At 37.8% G+C, this 20,763-nt stretch overlaps 1 protein-coding gene across 5 annotated transcripts in view; it reads right to left on the minus strand.

Annotated features, from left to right (window-relative positions):
• The window catches only part of FGD4 (FYVE, RhoGEF and PH domain containing 4), a 111,698-nt gene that overhangs the window by 16,311 nt on the left and 74,624 nt on the right, over nt 1–20,763 (minus strand). For all 5 annotated transcript variants that reach the window (XM_051784538.1, XM_051784541.1, XM_051784543.1 and 2 more), the window contains exons 3-9: nt 17,705–17,876; nt 14,112–14,598; nt 8,441–8,530; nt 6,228–6,373; nt 2,589–2,745; nt 1,333–1,471; nt 364–422 (exon numbers count right to left, since the gene is read on the minus strand). In XM_051784538.1, coding sequence (XP_051640498.1) covers nt 364–422; nt 1,333–1,471; nt 2,589–2,745; nt 6,228–6,373; nt 8,441–8,530; nt 14,112–14,598; nt 17,705–17,876 — 1,250 coding nt within the window. The remainder of the gene's footprint in view (nt 1–363; nt 423–1,332; nt 1,472–2,588; nt 2,746–6,227; nt 6,374–8,440; nt 8,531–14,111; nt 14,599–17,704; nt 17,877–20,763) is intronic.

Here is a 20,763-nt window from a genome sequence, read left to right on the forward strand (position 1 = left end):
TTAATGAAGTACCTACCGTGCCCACCCAATAGGTCAGAGAAACAGTAGCTACTCTTTACAAACATTATCCTTACACCGATAGAAACAGACAAAACAAAGTTAAGAGTTCAGTGCAATATCAGTTATTTGAGCCAGGGGAGGAACTAAGTGTCCCACTTTCCACTTGAGGGAATTAAGTGCAATGCCTGATTTTGCCTATCATTCTCAGGAGCTGTATAAACACATTAAGTTGGAGCAACCACTTTGATCCAGGAAAACAATTTTTGCCATTTTAGGGAAGATTTGCAATTCACACTTCCTAGCTTCACCAAATACTCAAATACAATATATTGAAAAGTGAACAGGAAAACAAGGATCATTTACCATCTTTCTAATTGCACTATTCGAGTGACTTGCTGCAGTGGATATAATTTCCAGGGATTCTAGACAGAAGAAAAGGAAAAAGTATCACCAAAAAGCTGCATTTTTACATATTTATATATTACATGGGAAACAAAAAAAGGAGTCATTCTACAAAAATATTTGTCATTTTTATGTAAATTACAAAGTACAATAAATTTCTTTAGTTTTCCATAAAAAGAAAACAAGGTAAAGTGGACAGCATAATAAAGTAAACTACCAAATAGATATTATAATCTGTAAAGACCAGAAGAGAATTATTGCAGATTACTTTAGTGCTTCAGCACTTAGTCACATTTTTTGTGACAAGAACAGTCACGGTCTCTCCCTTCTTTTCTCAAAGCAGTTCAGAATGTCAAACTGTATTTTTCATTGAAACAGCTCATTTTACAAGTGTTTACTGTAATGGTACTAACAATGAAATATAGCAAAAAAATATCTGGCTAGTGATTTTGAGCAACCCACGGAAATATCTTGAGCTGTTCTAGAAATTTAAAAGTGGACTGTTCTTCTTCCCTGAAGAAGCTTAAAAATACAGTGAGGTTAACTTCACTTTTTTATAAATAACAGTTATACGTTCCAAATGTGCATAAAGCAAATCAAAATGCCAACAAAACAAAACAAAACAAAAAAAAAGCCGCTACCTCAAGCCCTGATCATCTGCAAAGCAAACAAATCAAAACCTGTGTGTTACTCCAAAACTAAGGCAAAACTTCTGTGCTCCAGAAGGAGAATACTAAAAGGCTTTATGGTTTTTACATTAATTTCAATTCAGACAGACTTTTTTCAAAGAATCCTATGAATCCCTTGAAGAAATTCTATTATTCTTTTCACAGTTACTTCTTCACTTTCCTGAAGGAAGACATCTTTAGTTTACAGTATCCTCTTACTAATATCTTATTACAGCTCTTTTAATGGCCTGAAGATATTTACTTTCAGCATCTTTCCAGTCTAGAGAATCCTGAGGCAATTTCCTTAGGTAGTCCTTTAGAAGCATCTCGTAGCGTGGAATGCGTTGTACTGGTTCTAGCATGTGATGTTGCAATGTCAAATTTCCACACACTTTTTCCTTCTAAAAAATTGTAAACATATTTCAATGTAGCAGGCAAAAAATGTTATTACGATATAGTAAAATAAAAGTTATGATTGATGAAACATAATGTATTTTGAAATATGCGTGACAGACCTACCGAAAGAAAATAGAACTACTTTACCGAAGCAAATAATTAGAAAGTCTTTCCTAAAAATAACTTACAAAACTTCTCTAAGTATCCAGCGTAAGTATACAATCCATAAATAAAAGTCTTACTAAAAAAAAATCTCCTAAACTCCTAAACATTTTAAATGAGGTTTGTAATAACACAAACAAGAGAATTACTTCTGAATTAATAAGAAGAGTTCATGGCCAAATATTAGAAACAATCACTTAATTGGGCTACAAAGTTATATTTTATCTATCTGAGGAGGGAATGCTTCCTTTGAGTTTCATTTATAGTGCAAACTCCCTCAGCAGTGCTTTAAGATGTATATTCATTTCCATAATCTTTGATACAATTAGATTAGGGAAAAAAATATTACATTAAAATACACATAGTTTCCTTCCCTGGCTTACAATCACGAGACCCCATAGAGCAGTAAAATTTAAGTAGATATGCTTTCTCCTATTTCTAACTGCTCAGTCTGCAGTAGAACACATACCTGCCAATTCACAGAGACACCCACAGGGAGCACTAGAGGGTATGAAACGAACCTCTGACAAGGTCGATGCATTGCTGGACTCTCAAGCTTTCTCAACCTTTTGCGGTTCAGCATTAGTGTGAGCCAACACAATATTATGGATTCAGAGTAAGGATCTACAGATGCACTGATAGGTCACTTATCCTGAAACATTACTTACTTTTGGTATCTACAACAAAATGCAGCATTTTTTAGTCTTCACACGCTACAACCTTTATACTTTGCTCCTCTATTTTGCAGGAGAAAAGTCTGGATTTTTGTGGGTGGATTGTGCACACGTGAAGGAAGAAGGAGAAGAAACAGAAGGCAGCGCGAAGTTGACGAAAACAACAACCCTTAATTCTAGGGGACTTGGTATTTAATTTTCTCTTTAATCCTTTTTTCATCCACAAACCTATGTATTTTTATAAATGCTTGTATTACTTGGAGATTTACATTATTCTTCCCATTACCTGAATATCTTGAATAATGAATTTGAATTGAGGTGACCGTTCAGTCCACGTTTTCACCAATTCCATTGCGTTATCAAAATTCTTCACATACTCTCCATACATCTTGAGGAAAGGAGCTAACTTTTGCAGAATATCTCCAATTCTAGGGGTGGTAGTCCTGCAAAGTAAGAGGGTGGAATCTCAGAGCAAACAGGAAAGAAAAAAAGTCACACAAGGTTATAAAAAGTTTCAAGCCTTTAATGGAGAATCCTTCTGTTTGGGATCACCTCACATGGAGTTCCAAAGTAACCATTAAAACTGACCTGAATTAACATAGGAAGACTGTTTGTATCATCTTTGGTGATGTATAAGCATTATAGGTCATGTAGAGCACTAGAGAAACAAAAGCTAGATATAATGAAAAACTTATGTTTATAAAACATAGCCTAATTTATTTTATTTGCAGTTTCTTAAAAGTACATTATCTTTCTTTGATTTTAACCTCTAAAATATCTAGCCTGTGGTTTTGTTTGAGGACTAAATCCATGCTGTACAGCTTCCCTTCTGTGCCTTATATAAACATATATATTTACAATTTTAAAAAAGTATTATTTCTCTAAGATAACATATGAAGTAGAGAGAATCCCTTGGATTCCAGTCTTTTGTGAGAATTTTCCCACATTTTTCCCAATTCATGATGGCATCTTCAAATAAAACGGAATAGTAAAGCAATTGATGGAGAAGCTGAGAGAAGCTGCCATCTCAATGCACACAAAGAATGTGGAGCAGCACACATACATCTCCGAGGGCTAAAATAGGAAGCACATTTCATGTCTCATTTTCAAGGACAGACTCAGAAACTCAGTATCTCTGCATTTCTCAACGTTGTTATTGTGGTCCGAAGTGAAACAATCCATATTATTTCTACAGTCTACTCCAACAAACCACTTCTCCAAGAAAAAAAGTGTGCAGAAGGGAAAAGTTACTTGAATAGTGGACATTGCAGGACTGTCAAAAACTGGTCCAGCTCCAGCTGCCTCTGAGAGGGCAGAAAGTACCTATGCAACACCTGGCAGAGGTCTGTCCTTCTGCTGGGCCTGGCAATTAGGGGACAAGACAGGCTGAAGTCACCAAGGCTCTCCACCCTCACTTAGCTTCACACATTTGTTCAACCACTCCACATGCAAGCACACAGATACACTTTCAAAGGCAAGGTAGCAATTTAAAACAACTGCCCTTTGATTCTCCTTTGATTCACTGAACCATTTCTCTGGCTTGTCAATTTATGGCAATATAGCAATGTAACTTTTAACTGAAAATAAAATACAAATCATGCCAATTCCAACAGAACTGAAGGAAATGTACATTTATTTCCGAAGGTCAAAAGAAAACGAAAAAAAAGCACAAAAAACATAGACCTCAAGGTTTGTAGCATCTCATTTCAAAACTGGCTGCAAGAAAACTAAGGAAAACTCTCTAAAATCCACCACAGCAAAGGTGCCTACAGAACAACTGCTTCTTCTTCCAACATACAAATTAACAGACATCCAACAAAACTGAAAGTTGCAGTTTCAAAAGCAAAACAAATCATATGAGTAGGTGGTGTCTAATTGACACAGATTCCAAAACTTTGTGTTGAAAGAGTGAAATAATTTCTTCACCACCACCATTATCCCAAGAGGCTATCATGTTGTGTCCTTATATTCTTTCCAAGTATCTGTTTTTGGTCATCCTTGGGTACAAAAGACACAAGGTATTTTATCTCATTATTTTGTTTGATAGTCCAGTGAAAGGTACCTCTGCCCTCAGCAGTAGGGTTGGAACTAGATGATGTTTAAGGTCGGTTCCAAACCAAACCATTCTGTGATTCTATGATGTGGGATCACTGTTATGTTCTGTTATACTCTTTTTATGGGAAATATATTGCTACAAGGCTGTTTCCAGTGTTTTCAAGGCATATGTTGTAAAAGAGACTCAGCTCCAGCTGTTGCTCAACTCATTCAAAATGCAACTACCAGAGAATTTCATTTTTACCAGATAAGCTTAGATTCACACTGCCTTTTCTTCCAAGAAAGAATCTGCTCCTGATCTGCTTTCCCAGTTGCAAACCTACATATTTTTACTGTAAGTTTTCAAAACAAACCACAACTCAAGGGAAGTGTCAGAAATTTTTATCCAGTTATTTTTGTTGGAAGTTAAAGAATAATAGAAGCACATAAACCTACCCATAGAACTTACTTAATTTTCTCTGTCTAACGAGAGGAACTGCCAAGAAAAGACTCTGTATTTGGCAGAAGCTTTTGTGCCAGACAATTTCAGACCGGTGATGGGGAGAGAAAGTTATCCCAGATTTTTCTTTCAGCAATGATCAGAAAGAGTTCTCTTCAACTGCACCCTTTTTTCTAATGCCTCCCAAAAGCATGTTTCAAGGACATTTAAACAGGCATCTCAGGTACAGCACAAAGGTTGTTTTCAAGCAATGTGGTAAAGATAATATCCTTGTGATGAGATTTATTAGCTTTGCACCAATAGTCAAAGCTTATCTGCAAAAGCATTTTTCACCCTTTGAAGTGATATGATTATACACATAATATTAGTGAGCAATGTAGCATTTTGCAAATATGTAAAGTACTGCAACCCATCTTCTGTGCTCCATAAAGTGTCTACAGCAGAATTTGAAGACTGCATCATGAATTTAATTTCAAATATAAACAGCACTGCCATAATGTAGTGTAAGCTGTTTTTCAAACAACTAAACTCCACTGCTCATGAACGTGCACTCTGTTAAAATCCAGGCATTTGTATTTCCTATCAGATTTTTTCAAGTGATTAAAAGTAAAGGTTTGGCTTACCTCACACAGTCACTTTGCAACATAAGCTGTAAGCTTTCCTATATTTCACAATGACTATATTTTATTTATTTTCTTGCATTATAGACTATACAGAGCTACCATGTGTTTGTGCATGGTAACTATTCTATTTTAAAGAATCATCACTTTAAAGGGTAATCATCTTAGAGAGTCAGAACACATACAGTTGCTGTCTAAAGCACCACTGTATGGTCTGAGATTTTCATTTATGTCACAAAAACATTTTTAGTGTGGGTTTTTTGACATTAAAGAAGTTATATGAGAGTGTAACTAGAAATTATATATGGACAAACACTTGAATCCCTCATAATAAATTCTAAGTAAGATGGAATAAAGGAGCCAAAGAGCTGCTAAGGCAAAACAACTGGATGAAACAATATTTTTAAATGTATCCCATCTTATTACAGAAAGCAGTAATGACAAAGGTTGCTGTGCTTCAACGTTAGCATAAACCACACATGTGTTATTTATCTCAACTTTGTATTCTGTACAATGAATTCACCAGGTAGCAAAGAATTTTAGTCTGAACCCCTAATTTAGCAAGGCATTTGATCATGAGTAATCTCACTGGCTTCAGTGAGATACATGTCCTTTATTTTGAGCAAATGATTCAAGTCCTCTGCTGAGTCAGATCCTGATGAAGAGTGGAAGAGCAGCTGTTCTCCTACTCACAGTACTTCCTGGGCCCAGAGCACTTAATTATGAAGGTACCTTCCCTACCTCAACCCTGCAATAGAGTTTCTACAGACACGGTTTTAGTAGCGTATTTAACCAGTGAATTGCCTCTTACCATTCTTGCATTCTTTTTTCAAGTTCTGGAAGTAAGAATTTACTGTGGAAGGCATTTATTGACGAAATATTAGAAAATATTTTATTAATCACTTCAGGTGGAAACGAACCTCTGTTGGCTTCCTCAAGGAGTCTGGAATAGAATACCTGCAATAGAGAAAAAGAGCCCCAAACCTATCAGGCCATTATATTTGATCAATGGAAGACCACCTATCCACCCCTCCTGCTACAACTAAGGCAACATTAATATTTCAGTAATAGACAGGGAATGATGAACTCATTTATTGTCTTTTCTTCACCAGAAGGGAAAAAGCTTCTCCTCCCCTTACACACCACTTTCTTTCTCATAAGCCAGGAGAGCACTGCAGGCAGAGCAGACATAAGGGAAGCCCAACTGAAGTAGTACCATTTTGGATCAACTCCAGACACCCTGTCTGTTTTAACAGCTAGATCATCTCAGCTTTCCCAGTCTTCCAGTCACATTTTCCACTCTTCCTTTCTTTTCAATCAGCATACTGTCTGATCATGATGTTTGATCACTGTTCTTGTATGCTCTATCCCCTTATCCTTTTGAAATCAAAGTAGCTGGCTGACTATGAGTGATACCCTCATACTGTTTAGAGTATTATGTTAGAAGGAGCCCAGTTCTATATAGTCTGCTATGTTTCTTTAAGAAAACCCATATATTCTTTCCCCATCAGTGAGCTCTGCCTGACTAGACAAAGCTACAAAATGGCTAGAGACTTGTGCATCTGTTAATATGCACATCAAAAAAAAGTAGTTATGGAGAGTTGTTGTCCCTCTATCTCCTCCTCCCATGCTTGAACAGACTGCATCTCCCTAGAAAGGGCTTCAGAAGTTTGGGTAAGGACTTGCAAAAGAGTCTGAAGACAGGAATTTTGATCACACAAACTGAGACAGTAGAAGTGTCTTAAAAGGAAAAAGCACACACTTCCACATATACTTTAAAATATGCTCAATTTGCTGCATCTCTGATAGGACAGGTAGTTAAATTTTGACAAGCTACTTTGAAGACCATAAAGATTACACAACTTTTTAACCAAGTTTAGAAATATAACAGTCCCTTCCCAGTCTTCTGCTTTCCTCTCATTAGCAACAGTTGAGCAGCTGTGTTTGAAACTCATTTTTCAGAACTCCATCCAGTTAATATTTGGAAAGCAGGCATAGGAGTAAGGCACTTATGAAAGCATCAAGGGAAATAATTGTACATTACCCATCAGAAAAATCTGTGAACAAAGTAAACACTATTCGTTTTTGGTTTTAGACTTCTCTAAATCAAAGATTTTTTTTTCTCCAATACTTTGGCTTTTAAAAGTCGCCATATATCCCTCATAATGTGGATCTGCTATGTAAATCCACTTTCATAAAAACAATTACTTAGATCCCTAAGCAGCCTGAACAATTATTGTACAAGTTGAGGCTTTTTGCTTTTCATCAACTGCTTGTACAAGGCCTATGCACTGGACCTGAGAAATTTAAGCAGTGGTTTCTGTGAAAAATATCATGGAGTAAGACAATGCAAAGCTGGAGGTATCCAGGTAAAATGTATATGTGTTTTGTTTATGCGAGCAAGTAAACAAGACTTGGAAAGAAAAATACTCAAGAACTAAAGACTTTAGCATTTAAGAAAGATCAGTTAGATTCTACAAAGCATAAGAGTCCAACCCTTTCCTTGCAGGGAGAGTAATTTCTGTTCATTCAGTATGACTTACTCAAAACATATAGTAGAAAAAGAGAGGATGTACCATTTGGAATGGATCAACTTACGTTCTTTAGCACTAAAGAAAAATTCTGATAGGGTGGTTCAAATTAGAAGGATTTAGTAATTTTCCAGTGAGTGGGTGATTTCAGCATTACAAAATTATACTCCTCCAAATCATAATAAACCAAGACATGGTTATCCATCCTCTTTTTGGAAGGGCTATCAGCATGTAATACTATTGCTTATAGTGACATCTACACGCAGAGAACATTTTGCATTAATATCCAGAAAGTTCTAATCCTTTTTAAAAATGTAGTGTTCTTAAAATAGAAGCATAGGCAAAGTCATGTGGCAAGAGCAAATAACTGACTGGAAAATCAGCAAAATGTGAAAAACATATCACATCTTACGTCATTTATATCTACACTTATGCATTGCCATTTGAGTGAATTCAAAGCAACACAATAAAAGCAAATTCAAGAAAAATGTACCCCATCTAGGAGGTCAAGTCGGCTAACGTAGGCTTTTTCTGTTTGCAGAAGCTCACTGGCAATTTTGTGACGTTTCTGTTCATCTGTCTCCTGCAAGAAAATAAGAGCAGCTCTTAGGGATATTTAAGGAAAACATAATTTAAATACTAAAAAAAATTGAAAAGACTTATGATTACCTCACAGTTCAAAAAAAACCTGAAATGCAAGTTTCATGTTCAGTTGTGAAGTAGACACCAATTTTGAAAAACACACACTTTCCAGCAGTTTAATCAACCAATACAAATGTCAGAGAATGATAAAAATCATGGAGCAAAATTCAAAACCTAAAAGATTTAGTATTTCCCAGTTTGTATAGGGATCTTTGCCAAAGCACCAACTCCCTACTTAACAGATCAGCTCATATCCTGGTAATCGAGTACCACTGACCTTTCAGAGCTGGAAGAACTGATTTGCAGAGTGAGAGGGAACAGATGGGAGTACTCAGTGTTCGCCTCCACCCCCATTTCAAAAGTTGTTTGAACTGTATGTTCTTTGCACAACAAAATTATTGAAAAATACCATACAGAATGTTTTATGTTCATCAATACACTCATTGCTGAATAAGTGTTGACTGCAATTAGAGGGCTCCTTCATTAAGTCTTTACAGAAGCCATTTTAGCATCTTAAGGGAAGTCTTCATTTTAAAGCCTTTGATTCTACGATTCTACAAAACATATTTCTGATTCTTTTGCTGAACAGAAACTTAAAACATTCATTCAAATTTCAATATTAAACTAAATATGTTAGAATGTATAATTATAAGTTGCTAGGCAAAATTACTTCAAAACAAACAGTGAAAGCACAGGCTTCTACAACATTAAAGCATTAGGGAAATGCCTCAAGCCTGCAAGTGTCAGATTCAACAAAATGACACTTCCACTACAATATTCTTTCTCCAGATCTCATGCCAGTCTGTTCACATTTAACAATGCCCAAGTTTTTCCTAAGTAAATGACAGTCTTATCAAAGTGCTTTTGGGAAAGTGGTGATTTCTAGGCAAACCAGAAAGTCTTCATAAGAAAATTAAAGAGGAGAGCTTGAAAGAGTGATTTCTGATTTCAAACTGCACACTGCTTTCCACAAGGGTGTGATAAACATTTGCAAGTACATTGATAAAGACAGTTTGTGGAATACTGAATAATAAGGTACGATCTTACATTTCAGGGACTCCAGTGGCTATTTTCCTCTTTTCAGTATTCTATAAATATTCCAAATTTCAACACAGTTCAGTTCTAATCTGCAGTGTTAATGGTCATGCTGCTGCACGGCAAACCTCCTTCCTAAACACAGGCTTTCGATAGTGACTTCAAAGCTGTTCATTAAATCTGTTTAAATCAGCATAGCAACCACAGTAACCTACAGAACAGCATTTTAAGTGCTGTCAAGAGACGTTGTGGGGAGCTGGAGGATTAGCTATTACAGCTACAGTTTGCTGTTTAGTGCAGCCCTTTACAAAGGATTTCACATGCGGACTTGAGGCACAAAACCACGGAGGCTACTGGTTCCTCGACAATTTAAATTTCTTTTTCTCACCCTGGAACCCCACTGTCTCCCTAAGCACTGCTACAGAACCCATCCAGAGTTTTCAGAAGAACTTGAACTAACTAAAAGAGGGGAAAATCATGCATAACAGACACAAAAATACCACATAAAAAGAGCTGACCCCAGCTTTCCAATCCTCTCAGTATCAACCTTACACGTCTTTCTAATTCTTGAATCTCAGCCTCCTTTCTACAATTGCATTACCTGGTACAGGGATCTTCTGTGCGGGGAAAACTGCACGCCACAGATGAGTTATCTTTTAATCACAGTGGCATGTTCTTATTCCCGAACAAAAACACCCACCTACAGGGTTAGATCAGTGCAAAAATACCACAAAACCATACTACTTTTCTTTTAAGAAGTTCTCAGGGTGGGGGGTGGGAAGGCAACTTCTCAATTATTTCAGGGAACATTTCAAACTTCTGTGACAATCTGTAACACACGGCAACTCAACATATAAAACCAAGCAGAAATGGTTAGTGTGCTGTACAGAGGTACATGATTTCAACTGCTGATATGAGAAGCATAAAATAGCAACAGGTTCATGAGGAGGAACTGCAAACTTGCACCTCTATACAGATGCTTACAGTAAATATTTCAGCTGGGTCTAGTTAGACATTCTTTAGTAGAAAGCTGCACATCAGAATCATTACATTACTGTGGATGCTCAAGAAATTAAATCAAGTAATTTTTAACTCTGAAATAAAGAAGAGGTATGAAAAGTGCTGCTGAAAGTATGAACTTTTTGTTCTCATTTCCTAATATTGTTTTTCAATTGTCCTGAACTTGAAAAAAAATGTTGCTGATTTAAAGCAGCTTTTATGTAAGCCTAAATTCCAATATAGCCATAACTTAACATCCAAAGAGGAGCCATCTTCTGTCAAGAAAACTATACCTGCCAGCATGACAGTGATGCTGTATATGATTCACTCTTATTCAGGCACAGACCTTGCCCCAAGGGCTTTGATGGACTATATTAAGCAACATAGACAGGGTGAGAGATGTAAAGCATGAATAAATATAATTTAATTTAGATTGTGCTTGTTTCTTGCTTGCTTCTTGCATAGCAACCAACAAAGCAGTAAAGATCCTGGTATCCTGGTATCTACTCACGAGAAGATTTATGCATTTATATTGGGCATTGAAGCTATGGAGCTTTGTCCAAATCACTGTTGCTAAAGAAGACCAAAAAAAATTGTAGAATCAAGAAGTTGGTAGAACCTCTCAAGTGTTTCAACAGTAAAACATTTCTTGGCAGAAAGTTAACTTTGCAAGAAAAATTTCACCCTATTTAAATCAAAACTTTACCTTACATTTAGAAATATAGGATCTCCACCAGGTTTTGCATCCGAAACATCAGAGCCACCAGCACTGCCATTAAAAGAAGACATCACATGAGGACTTTGTTAAGGATGCACAGTGGATTCTTTTCCATCTGTGGCATGCAGGCAGTCTATATGCCCATTTCCTACCAGTCTCACAACAAACACTGAAACATTTGTCCTCTTGTCTTCACTTAGCACTGGCAGCAGATTTCCTACATGTTGTTATTCAAGGAAGTTAACTGATGGGATGTTCTTGTACTATTCAGCCTCCGCAGTTTAGACAAATCAAAGTTTATGACAGGAGGTGTTTCTGCTGCAAGGCAGGAAACTTTTCACTTTTAATTTTCTCTTTTTTTATTATGCTTCTGTTTCATTACTTTCAAGCTAATTCAGCAAATAAGAGAAATAAAGCATGCACTACTCTGGTCATTTGGGGAAGACATTTCAGATCACTGTCAACTTTACTAAGTCTTGCTCAACTTTTCCAGAACCTGCAATAATCTGTCTTTAATCAGATCTACAGTGATAAGAGGGAGAAAAACAATTGTAAGAACAACACTATTTCAAAATAAGTCTTCTTTTCCAAGTCTGAAAAGTAATCTCTGCTCTGGTTTTGCACCATTTCCCGATTTGATTCACCCCTTCTAGCAGTGGACTTCAGATTACTTCTGCTGTACATATACTTATTTACAAAGAGAAAGCACCACTCTCTTCTCTTCCCTGAATTAAGAAATATGGCATGCAAGAGACAAGATACTTTGCATCAGTACCAAAATACATATATCAGATGTATAATTTAAAGTTTGACTATGATACACGTGCATCTGCTCCTTTCGCTTTTACTCAATTGGACCTACACTTTCTTAATTAAAAAAGGCAGAAGACTGCTGTTAGCCTGTGCAGTGCAACTTCAACTGGACTGCATCCCAGTTTTAATATTCTATAATGACTAAGTGGGCTCTTTGCAAAATCACAGATTGTCTAATGCTCTTACTTCTTACCAATGCCTGCTTGGATGCAGAAACAGCTTAAAGCTCCACCAGAATTCTCTTGCTCATCACCCTTTCCCTATTCCAGACAGCATGGCAGCAGCTACTTAGGTCACCACAGGGCTGATTTCCATCTATAGGCTGCATTAATCCAAACTAAATCAGTGTTTGATTCTGGAGAGGGTGGCCCTTAGGTCGTTCTGTGGCAGACAGGCTTCTTAACCTCACTAGACTAAAGGGGATGTCCTTGTTGCACAAGTAAGCTGGCATTTCAGGAAGCACTGTTGTCACCCAGCTCAATTATATAGATTCAGTTCTACACCAGTGCAGACTCAAAAGTCATCCTGCATGGGTTTGCTTGTTCTGTTTTTTTACCCTTCAAGCACCAGTGAACAATACATCTAGTAACAGTTGAATTACACTTCACAAGTTGACTTTGTCAATACAAGACAGATCACGTGTTGGTTCCAGCAGCTCAAAGACAGATTTTAATGAGATTTCTGCCATCAGCATTTGCCCAGTTCCTTCCTTAACTTTACAACAGAACTGCTTCTCATTTCAGCTTTTTCCTGAAAATGCTGCCAGCACCTCACCGCATGACTTGGATTCAAGTTTAACAGTGTTGCCCACTGAGAATTCAGCACTTTATGGGCACAGAGAGGGGAAACAGGCACTACCGAACAGGAGATAGAAACATAATGAGAGGTGTGGCAGGCTAAAGGTGCCTTGGACCATGACCAGCTTATGCTTAGATGGGAATCATAGCATTCATTCATTACAGGAAAAAAACCAACCTTTAAAACAAACAAGAAAACCCGCACAACCCAGCACCTTCTTGTCATTGCCGAGGATATTTCATCCTAAAATGCATGAGAATTTGAGAGCCACCTTTCCCACTCACAGGATTTGCCTTCAAGCATGTATGCATGTGACCCTTAGCTAACCAAAGTCAAGGGCTTGGAGAGGTGTGTAGTTAACTGATGCAGGTGTACTCCCGACAGCAGTGAGGAGCTTTATCAGCACTCAGCTGTTTGGCTCTGTGGTGAAGAGGAAGACCAGGAGGGTCTGCCAAGCTCCCCCTCCCATGAGTCACACAGGGCACAGCTGGACCAGAGCTGTTAATCACATTCACTGTTTCAGTACAAGAAGGAAAACTGCATAAGCAAACTTTTATAAGTGGAAATATGCACAATTTTTCAGCAATTAATTTCCCAAGACAGATTTTTCTTCCACCCACTTACTGCTCTAAAGTATTTAAAACCTTCCTTACAAGGAAGTTCAAATTCATCAGATATAAGTTCTCCTTGCTATATATTTAGTATACTCTGAACATTGCATCTAGCTGAGAGCTAGAAGACTGCCACTGCCTTTCAAGCTTTGACTTGACAACTACATCCAAATCATGGATTCACACAACAATCCTGCCTGAAGCTCTGTCATTACAGTTTACTACATGTGAAATTTTATTTTATATACGCCCCTAACATGTCTCCCTCATAGTCTGGCACAGCTGAAGCATAGAGTCAAACATGTCCACATATTTCAGTTTCACTTGTTTTTTAAACTTTAGATAGCTAACAGGGAAAGAGCAAAGGAGGGCAGGAGGTGGGAAGAGGCCAGCAAAACTGTTTTTCCCATCTTTTTTTTCAGAGGAAAAATAACCAAAAGAGTTTCAACTTTCTGACCTGCTCTTGAAAGCCTGGTTTTGTAAATAAAAACCAAGAGAAAATAGACAAAGTAATGATATATCAGGAATGAAACAATTTCTCTTTTTACCTTTGTTTCTACAGGTTGATCTTGTTTACTGATTTCCTCAGCTGGTTCTTCCTTCACATTACTATTAATTTCTGGGGTTTCATTTTCAGATGGGAGCAGTGTATCACTACTTGGAGTTCTGTAGCAGCTGTTAAGAATCTGTTCTTCACAGGTAGTCATACTTTGCAATGACTCCCTGCAAGTACTTTCTCCTTCCCCATTTATCAAGCTGCTGTCAATGACATCATCTGGAACTGGAGTGGACACAGCAGAGCCATGATCTGATAATCTCCTGTCCTCATCCTCTGGCTGGTCTTGTGCTACTACTCCGTTGGCTGTGTGTAGCTGTGCAACCTGAGTTTTGTCAGTATTGTTGTTTCCCTGTTTTTGTAGTGAGTGCTGGGAGGGGAGTTTGGGCTGAGGTGATGGTGTTGACCCATATCTTCCTTGAGATTTAGTAAGGTGGAGAACAGAGGAATCTTTCTTCAAATCACTAGGATTCAACGAGCTAAAAACACCAAACAAAAAAGCATCAATGAGAGAAGAGTTAAACGTGGACTTATAAAACATCCTGGTATGGTAAGTGGGAGAGTTGCACCATATAACCAATTCCTCCCAAATCGTTTTTTTTTTTTTTCCTGTGTTAATATTAGGAAGTTCAGGCCACTGAGACCTGGAATGCATTGAACGACACACAAACATGCATCTCTTACTAGAAACCCAGGGTGCCGTTCATACCGATCCATTGCATCCTCATGTGTCTTGAATCTCATTTGTAGGGGAGATTTAGATTGGAAATTAGGAAAAATTTCTCCATTGAAAATGTTGTCAGGCATTGGAACAGGCTGCCCAGGGAAGACTTTGAGTCACCATCCCTGGAGGTATTTAAAAGACATGTAAATGTGGCACTCAAGGATGTGGTTTAGTGGTGGGCTTGGCAGTGCTGGGTTAACAGTTGGATTCTATGATCTTTTGCAACCTGATTCTATTATTAGCTCCACATAACAGCCAAGGTAATCAAGAAACCGATGGATGAAGCAACTGGCCCAAAGTGTTCCAGAAATTACTGGCGGAAATGGAGCAAGACCCGTGGTGTCCCAAGTCCCAGTCCACTGCTTAAAGTAACAAATAGCCTATTCCCTGCCTGCTCTTTAGTTATAAAAAGTGAATTAAATGTGTCCAAGAACATTTAAGCATCCCTTTCCTTAGTTCAGCAGATTATAGGAGGAGCTTTAAATTTTTATTCCATTTCTTCCCCTGCTTCCTTATTTAGCAGTGTCCTTCTATCATGCTGCATCTTTTCTGAAAGTCTTTTTCCTCCATACTTTATGTCTGCTTTAAACACATTATCCTTTGCTCATACCTTTCACTCTCTCTTTGACTTCTAGGCCAATATAAATGCTGTAAAAGCATTTGGATTCCTTATAATTCAGGAAAAAAACCACCTCATTGGAACCTGAAGTACATTTAACAAGTCACATTCAACTTGCTATAAAGTATCATAACTGTCCTCTAACACATTGTTCCTAGTATGGACCTCCATCTTCTGGAGAGATGCTAATTGCTTACAAACTGTATGTTTACTCCTTATTTATAGCACAGTTTACACAAATATTGCAAACACATTCTGCATTTTGACATACAGAGCTCAAAAAAATAACTTACATTAGCTTTACCTTTTTCCATCATATAACAAAAAATTTAAATCAGTTTTTCTTTAGTTGTGTAAAGATTATGCCTTTTTTTTATCCAGTAGGCTTAATTCACATTAATTAATTCACAAAATTAATTCACATTTTTCAATTGTCTTCACAGAGCAAAAAGGTTTAATTAACTTTCTGCCATGCCTACATGTTTGTGGGCTGTACAGACTAATGAAAATAAGTTATCATAACTGACAATCACAATTTGTAGTTCATGAATATGCTACCTAGCCATTTCAAGACCACTAATTAAAACTGAAGATCCAACTACACAGAAGATATATTTTGTGAGTTGAGCTCATTCGAAAAACAGGGATTGCCTCCACTGTCAAAGCAGGATATTCCAGAACTCAGCATTCTAATTATGAAAGTTTCTCATAAGCAGAGATCATATTCTTGAGGAGAATTTAGTCATTAGACAGATATTACTGGGTGTGCCTAATGAACAATGTTGCCCAAAGGCAACTGAACTTCCCATAGTTCACAAAATGTCCCTACTTTTAAAGGTCTACGGACAAGAAAGTTTTCCTTGCTTTCTTTATAGTTTCCTTTTATTGCATAATATTGTAAAAGTTACTTTACAATACAGCAGGCACATCTAGCAGGAAGGAATGTAGGGCTCAGTGGTGTAGGACACAATGTACCTGAGGAGTTTCCTTTCAGAAAGGGTAAAATTGTTTTTCTAAGAATATTGCACTATTTAAAAAACTGTGGAGGAAGACTAGGAAACAAAGTTGGTAACAGAGACTTGTGCTATAAGAATTCACAGGACTTCCAGTGCTGTAGTAGTCTCTTTTCCCCATCTATAAGCTCCTGCCATGACCAAGTGCAATTAAGTCTCTGCCTAATGACAGAAGTTTCTTGCAGATGAAGCTCTGAAATGATTTCTATTCCAATGGATGAAGATACTTTTACAATGCTCAGCTGCTTCCATATAAAGGATTAAATTTCACCCATCTTGAGGGGAAATTCTTTCAATGGAAGTCTTTATAGTCTGGCTCCTCAGAAGCTTATGTTCTATTGTACATCATGCATTCATTCTCACAGGGGGCATTCCTTCAGAACACCAGTAACCCAAGGAAAAATGAGAAAACCGCATCCAAAACTTGGAGGACTCAACTGGCACTGGACTGTTCCTGGAGCTGTTCCTCTGTCATGGGCTTTCTGGAAAGTCGGTCTCTTTATACAGAGCAGACTCCTTTCAAACCTTCTGTTTCAGAGCTTATAATACATCTTACTAAAGATGCATCATGTGCATCTAATTAAAGACACACAAGTAACACTATTTTGTGAAAGCATTATTCACTGTGGTTTATGTTTCCCACAGTTCCAAATGTTTTCTGTAAAATGTAGTATCAAAACTCCAGAACACTGAGCTATTCCAAAATCACCAAGTATTACAAAGGAAACCATTCAGAGAATGTATGTCATATCAATACAAATAACTCATAGACATCACCCTCTTCACATGAATGATCTAAGAGGGTAAAACAGTGTAAAATGAAAATCATGATTTCAGGTTTTTCTATTTGCTTATAAAAGATTTTTTTTCCTGCAAAACCAGAAGAATTTAATATTAGCTGCAATGTTTCATTCTAAACCCAGCACTTATTTCAAATCCCTACCATTTTTGGGCATGCTTTAAAAATGCTAAAAGTTTGTTTGTTTCCTTTTTTTTTTTTTTTTTTAAGAAAAATTAAGGCTAGCACCTCATGAATGAGCACACCTTGTACAGGCCAAATACACAATTGGCTCTCACCATTTCAAAACGTGCAGTTTTGCCACCAAGTCCTCTGGCAGGCATGGGTGTGAGCACTACTGTGGTATCAACGTTCTTCCTCACACATTTGAGTTCCAACAATCCACATACAACAAACAGAGTTACGAGCTAATTGGAATTCTCTTACATACCTGCCTCCCTCAAAACGATGGATGAGATCTGACACTTTACTGGACTTCTCCCTTGCAACACTGGAAACAGCAGCGGGCGCCTCTTCCTCCATCCTTGGTTTGTGATTTGCTAAAGCTTTATGCCTGGGGGTTTGGTACGTTGCCTTCTGCAGATGAACTGGCTTTGGAGGCACTGCAAACAACAACAACAACAATCACTCATGTTTCTTTGAGCTGCCAGAATACAGAATCATAGAATGGTTTGGGTTGGAAGGGACCTTAAAGATCATCTAGTTCCAAACTCCCTGCCATGGGCAGGGACACCTTCTACGAGATCAGATTACTCTCACATATGAGACTTTTGCATAAGAACCTACTGCAGTAATGAAAAAGGGATGCCCATGGCTTTAATTAACATTAAAGCTGCTTTATGAACACAGGGACTTCATATAGTCCTTTATACACTGTTTGGTATTGGGGATCTTATTACATTTCCTGACTAAAATGTGAACCATATGCTACTTTGACAAGTTAGAAAACTAGGAAGTTTTCTAGTTTGTTTGTTTTTATAGTGTATTGTAGTAAATACATAAGTGGCCTCCATAAATGCAGGCTTTATAATAAAAAAGAATTGAGCCCAAAGGACTCAGCTGTACTGTGAAGCTCAAGACAGAGATTTAAATTGCTGCCCCAAAATTCCGGTGCTCTCATTCTTTACCTTATCCCTTGTGACCTCAATAACAATTGTCAATGGAAAAGGTATTTGCCTTCAGCTTTAAACTTCCTTTACTCACTGAACCTTTGTCTAATTATACTGCTGAAAACCTTCCCCCCTGAAAATACTTTTTATTTTTCTTGCTTTTTCCCCATCCTTTCCATAAGTCCTTCTAATTAGATTGTTAATGATCAGTCACTGTTTAATAAAGCAGTGACTAGAGCACAAAAGACAAGGTGACACATAAAGCAACTAAAGTCACACGTACCAAAGATCTTTAAATTAACTTTTATCCCTTTAAGCAATTATGCAGCATTTGTGGACAGCAAAAGCACATCACAGACTGGGCCCAAATGTGTTCCACTATTGGAGTAATGCACGTCCAGCTCCATCAAGAAGAGAGACTTAAAGGAAAGGTCCTTAATTCCCAAAAACACAACTCTGTTCAATCCCACACATATTCCCAAAACATACTGTGATGGAAGTGAAACCATTTGATATGAAATTGAAAAAAGATTTATTAAAAGGCAGGCATAAATTGGCAAGAGTAGGTAATGCCCTGCCAGTAGAACCAGTGGCCCCAGGGGCTTGGCCACTGCTCCACAGACAACCCATTCCAGCGTGCCACAGGCACTGGCCCTCCAGCAACTACAAAGACCTGCCAGGGGGCAACCATGAAGGGAAAGAGCACAGGAGTCAGCATTAGGAGTCATGTGCCATTCTCATGGTAGAAAAAAAAAAAAAAAAGGCATCAGTACAGGGTACACAATAGATGGATATGAAAAAAACATGTTCTTCACATCGCTGGCTTTAGGATAGCTTACTAACTTACCCTGGAAAATCCATGCACCACAGGAATGAGTTTACCTCCCATCAACTGACAACTGAAAGGAGTGTTGAAAAAATTCTTGCAAATATACTAATCATAGACTATGATATTCAAGTGTTTCTTGCAGTTTAAGGGCAATTTTCCATCTCTACCTTACGTTAAATTTATAGGAAGTAATATTTGTGTTTCCAAGAATGTAATTGCACTTAAGTGGGATTGTAGTGATTGCTGCAGTCTGAAAAGTACCATGAGAGAATCTATAAAGAAACAAATTTACCACAAAAAGCTTTAGACTTCAATCATATCAATTACAAATGCAGATAAATGAAATAATCAGAGGGAGAAGGAAGACAATTACTGCAGATCAGATGCTTTTGCTGTGCATATGTGCATACTTGGTTCTTGGAAGCTTTATATTTATTAACACAAGCAAGAAAAGCGAGTTCGTGGGGGATGCAGTACAGAAAGATGACTCAATCACTTTTGAAATAGTTATAATGCAACCCTGAAACAAGCAGACTATTAAATTGTGTAACTGCTTCAGTATCTGTAGTAACCGAAGTCCCTCCTGAGAAGCCGCATGCAATCGCTCAGCTGCAGTGCAGTGGAGTAGCTTTCCCTACGTTCCCTCTTCTCAGGGAGTTCGGAAAAGGTCTGGCAGAATTAGGCCAATGAGCATCAGATAATTGTCCAAGCACTGAATAGCTTGCTGGGCTGACAAAGGCAAGGGGACAGCGGAAAAAGGTGACACGAGCAGGCTGGGAAAAAGCAGGACACATAATTGAGCGTAAGCGCTGCCATTCCCTCAGGGGGGAGATGGACAGGAAAGGGGTCACCGAGTGGATTTGCTGACCAGCACCACATGAGTTTGTAGGAACAAACTCTTACTCTCGCAGTGGACTTTGTATAACCCCCATTCTTGTGAAATCTCTTATGTAATGGACCCGTGCATCTCTTCAATTCTTTTGTACATCTCATAAAATGTTAATATCCTCAAAAGGATATATTAAAACTACTGAACTATAGGGAATTAATGTCTACTGATAAAGCAGAAGGAATTAGTTGGAAGTTATTTTTATACTGGGTCCACGGGGACAAAAATCAAATTCTAGGACATTCTGTGGAGGTGTCACACACTTTTGCAGCTATTACTGAAAAACTACAGCTTAGCAGCATTTACGTAGGGCAAGCATGAGGAACCTCTGGGCAAAGTGGGCAAACCCCGCATACTGAAAATCCCCGTAATATCTTCAGAGGAGAACAACAAACCTAATAGCCATACCAACTCATTTATGCAAAATATTTCACGCTTTACTTCCTACTAGCATCTAAGAGAGAGAGCATTTCCCCTAATCAGCTGCTGCTGTAGCTACTGTATGGTTTAGAAATAGAGCAATGGAGAAAGAATAGTCACAAGATCAATGGAAAGAAAAGAATTGGTAGCGTAAAAAAACCTCAACCCTCAAACCTTCCTGTAAGGTCAGCCTTGTTAACAGGGATTATGGAAAATAAATTCCATTAACTCTCCCCTCAATG

Source organism: Manacus candei, unplaced genomic scaffold (genome assembly GCF_025592945.1).
Source record: "Manacus candei isolate 608988 ecotype Guabito, Panama unplaced genomic scaffold, ASM2559294v1 h1tg000018l, whole genome shotgun sequence".
NCBI classification, from domain to species: Eukaryota; Metazoa; Chordata; class Aves; order Passeriformes; family Pipridae; genus Manacus; species Manacus candei.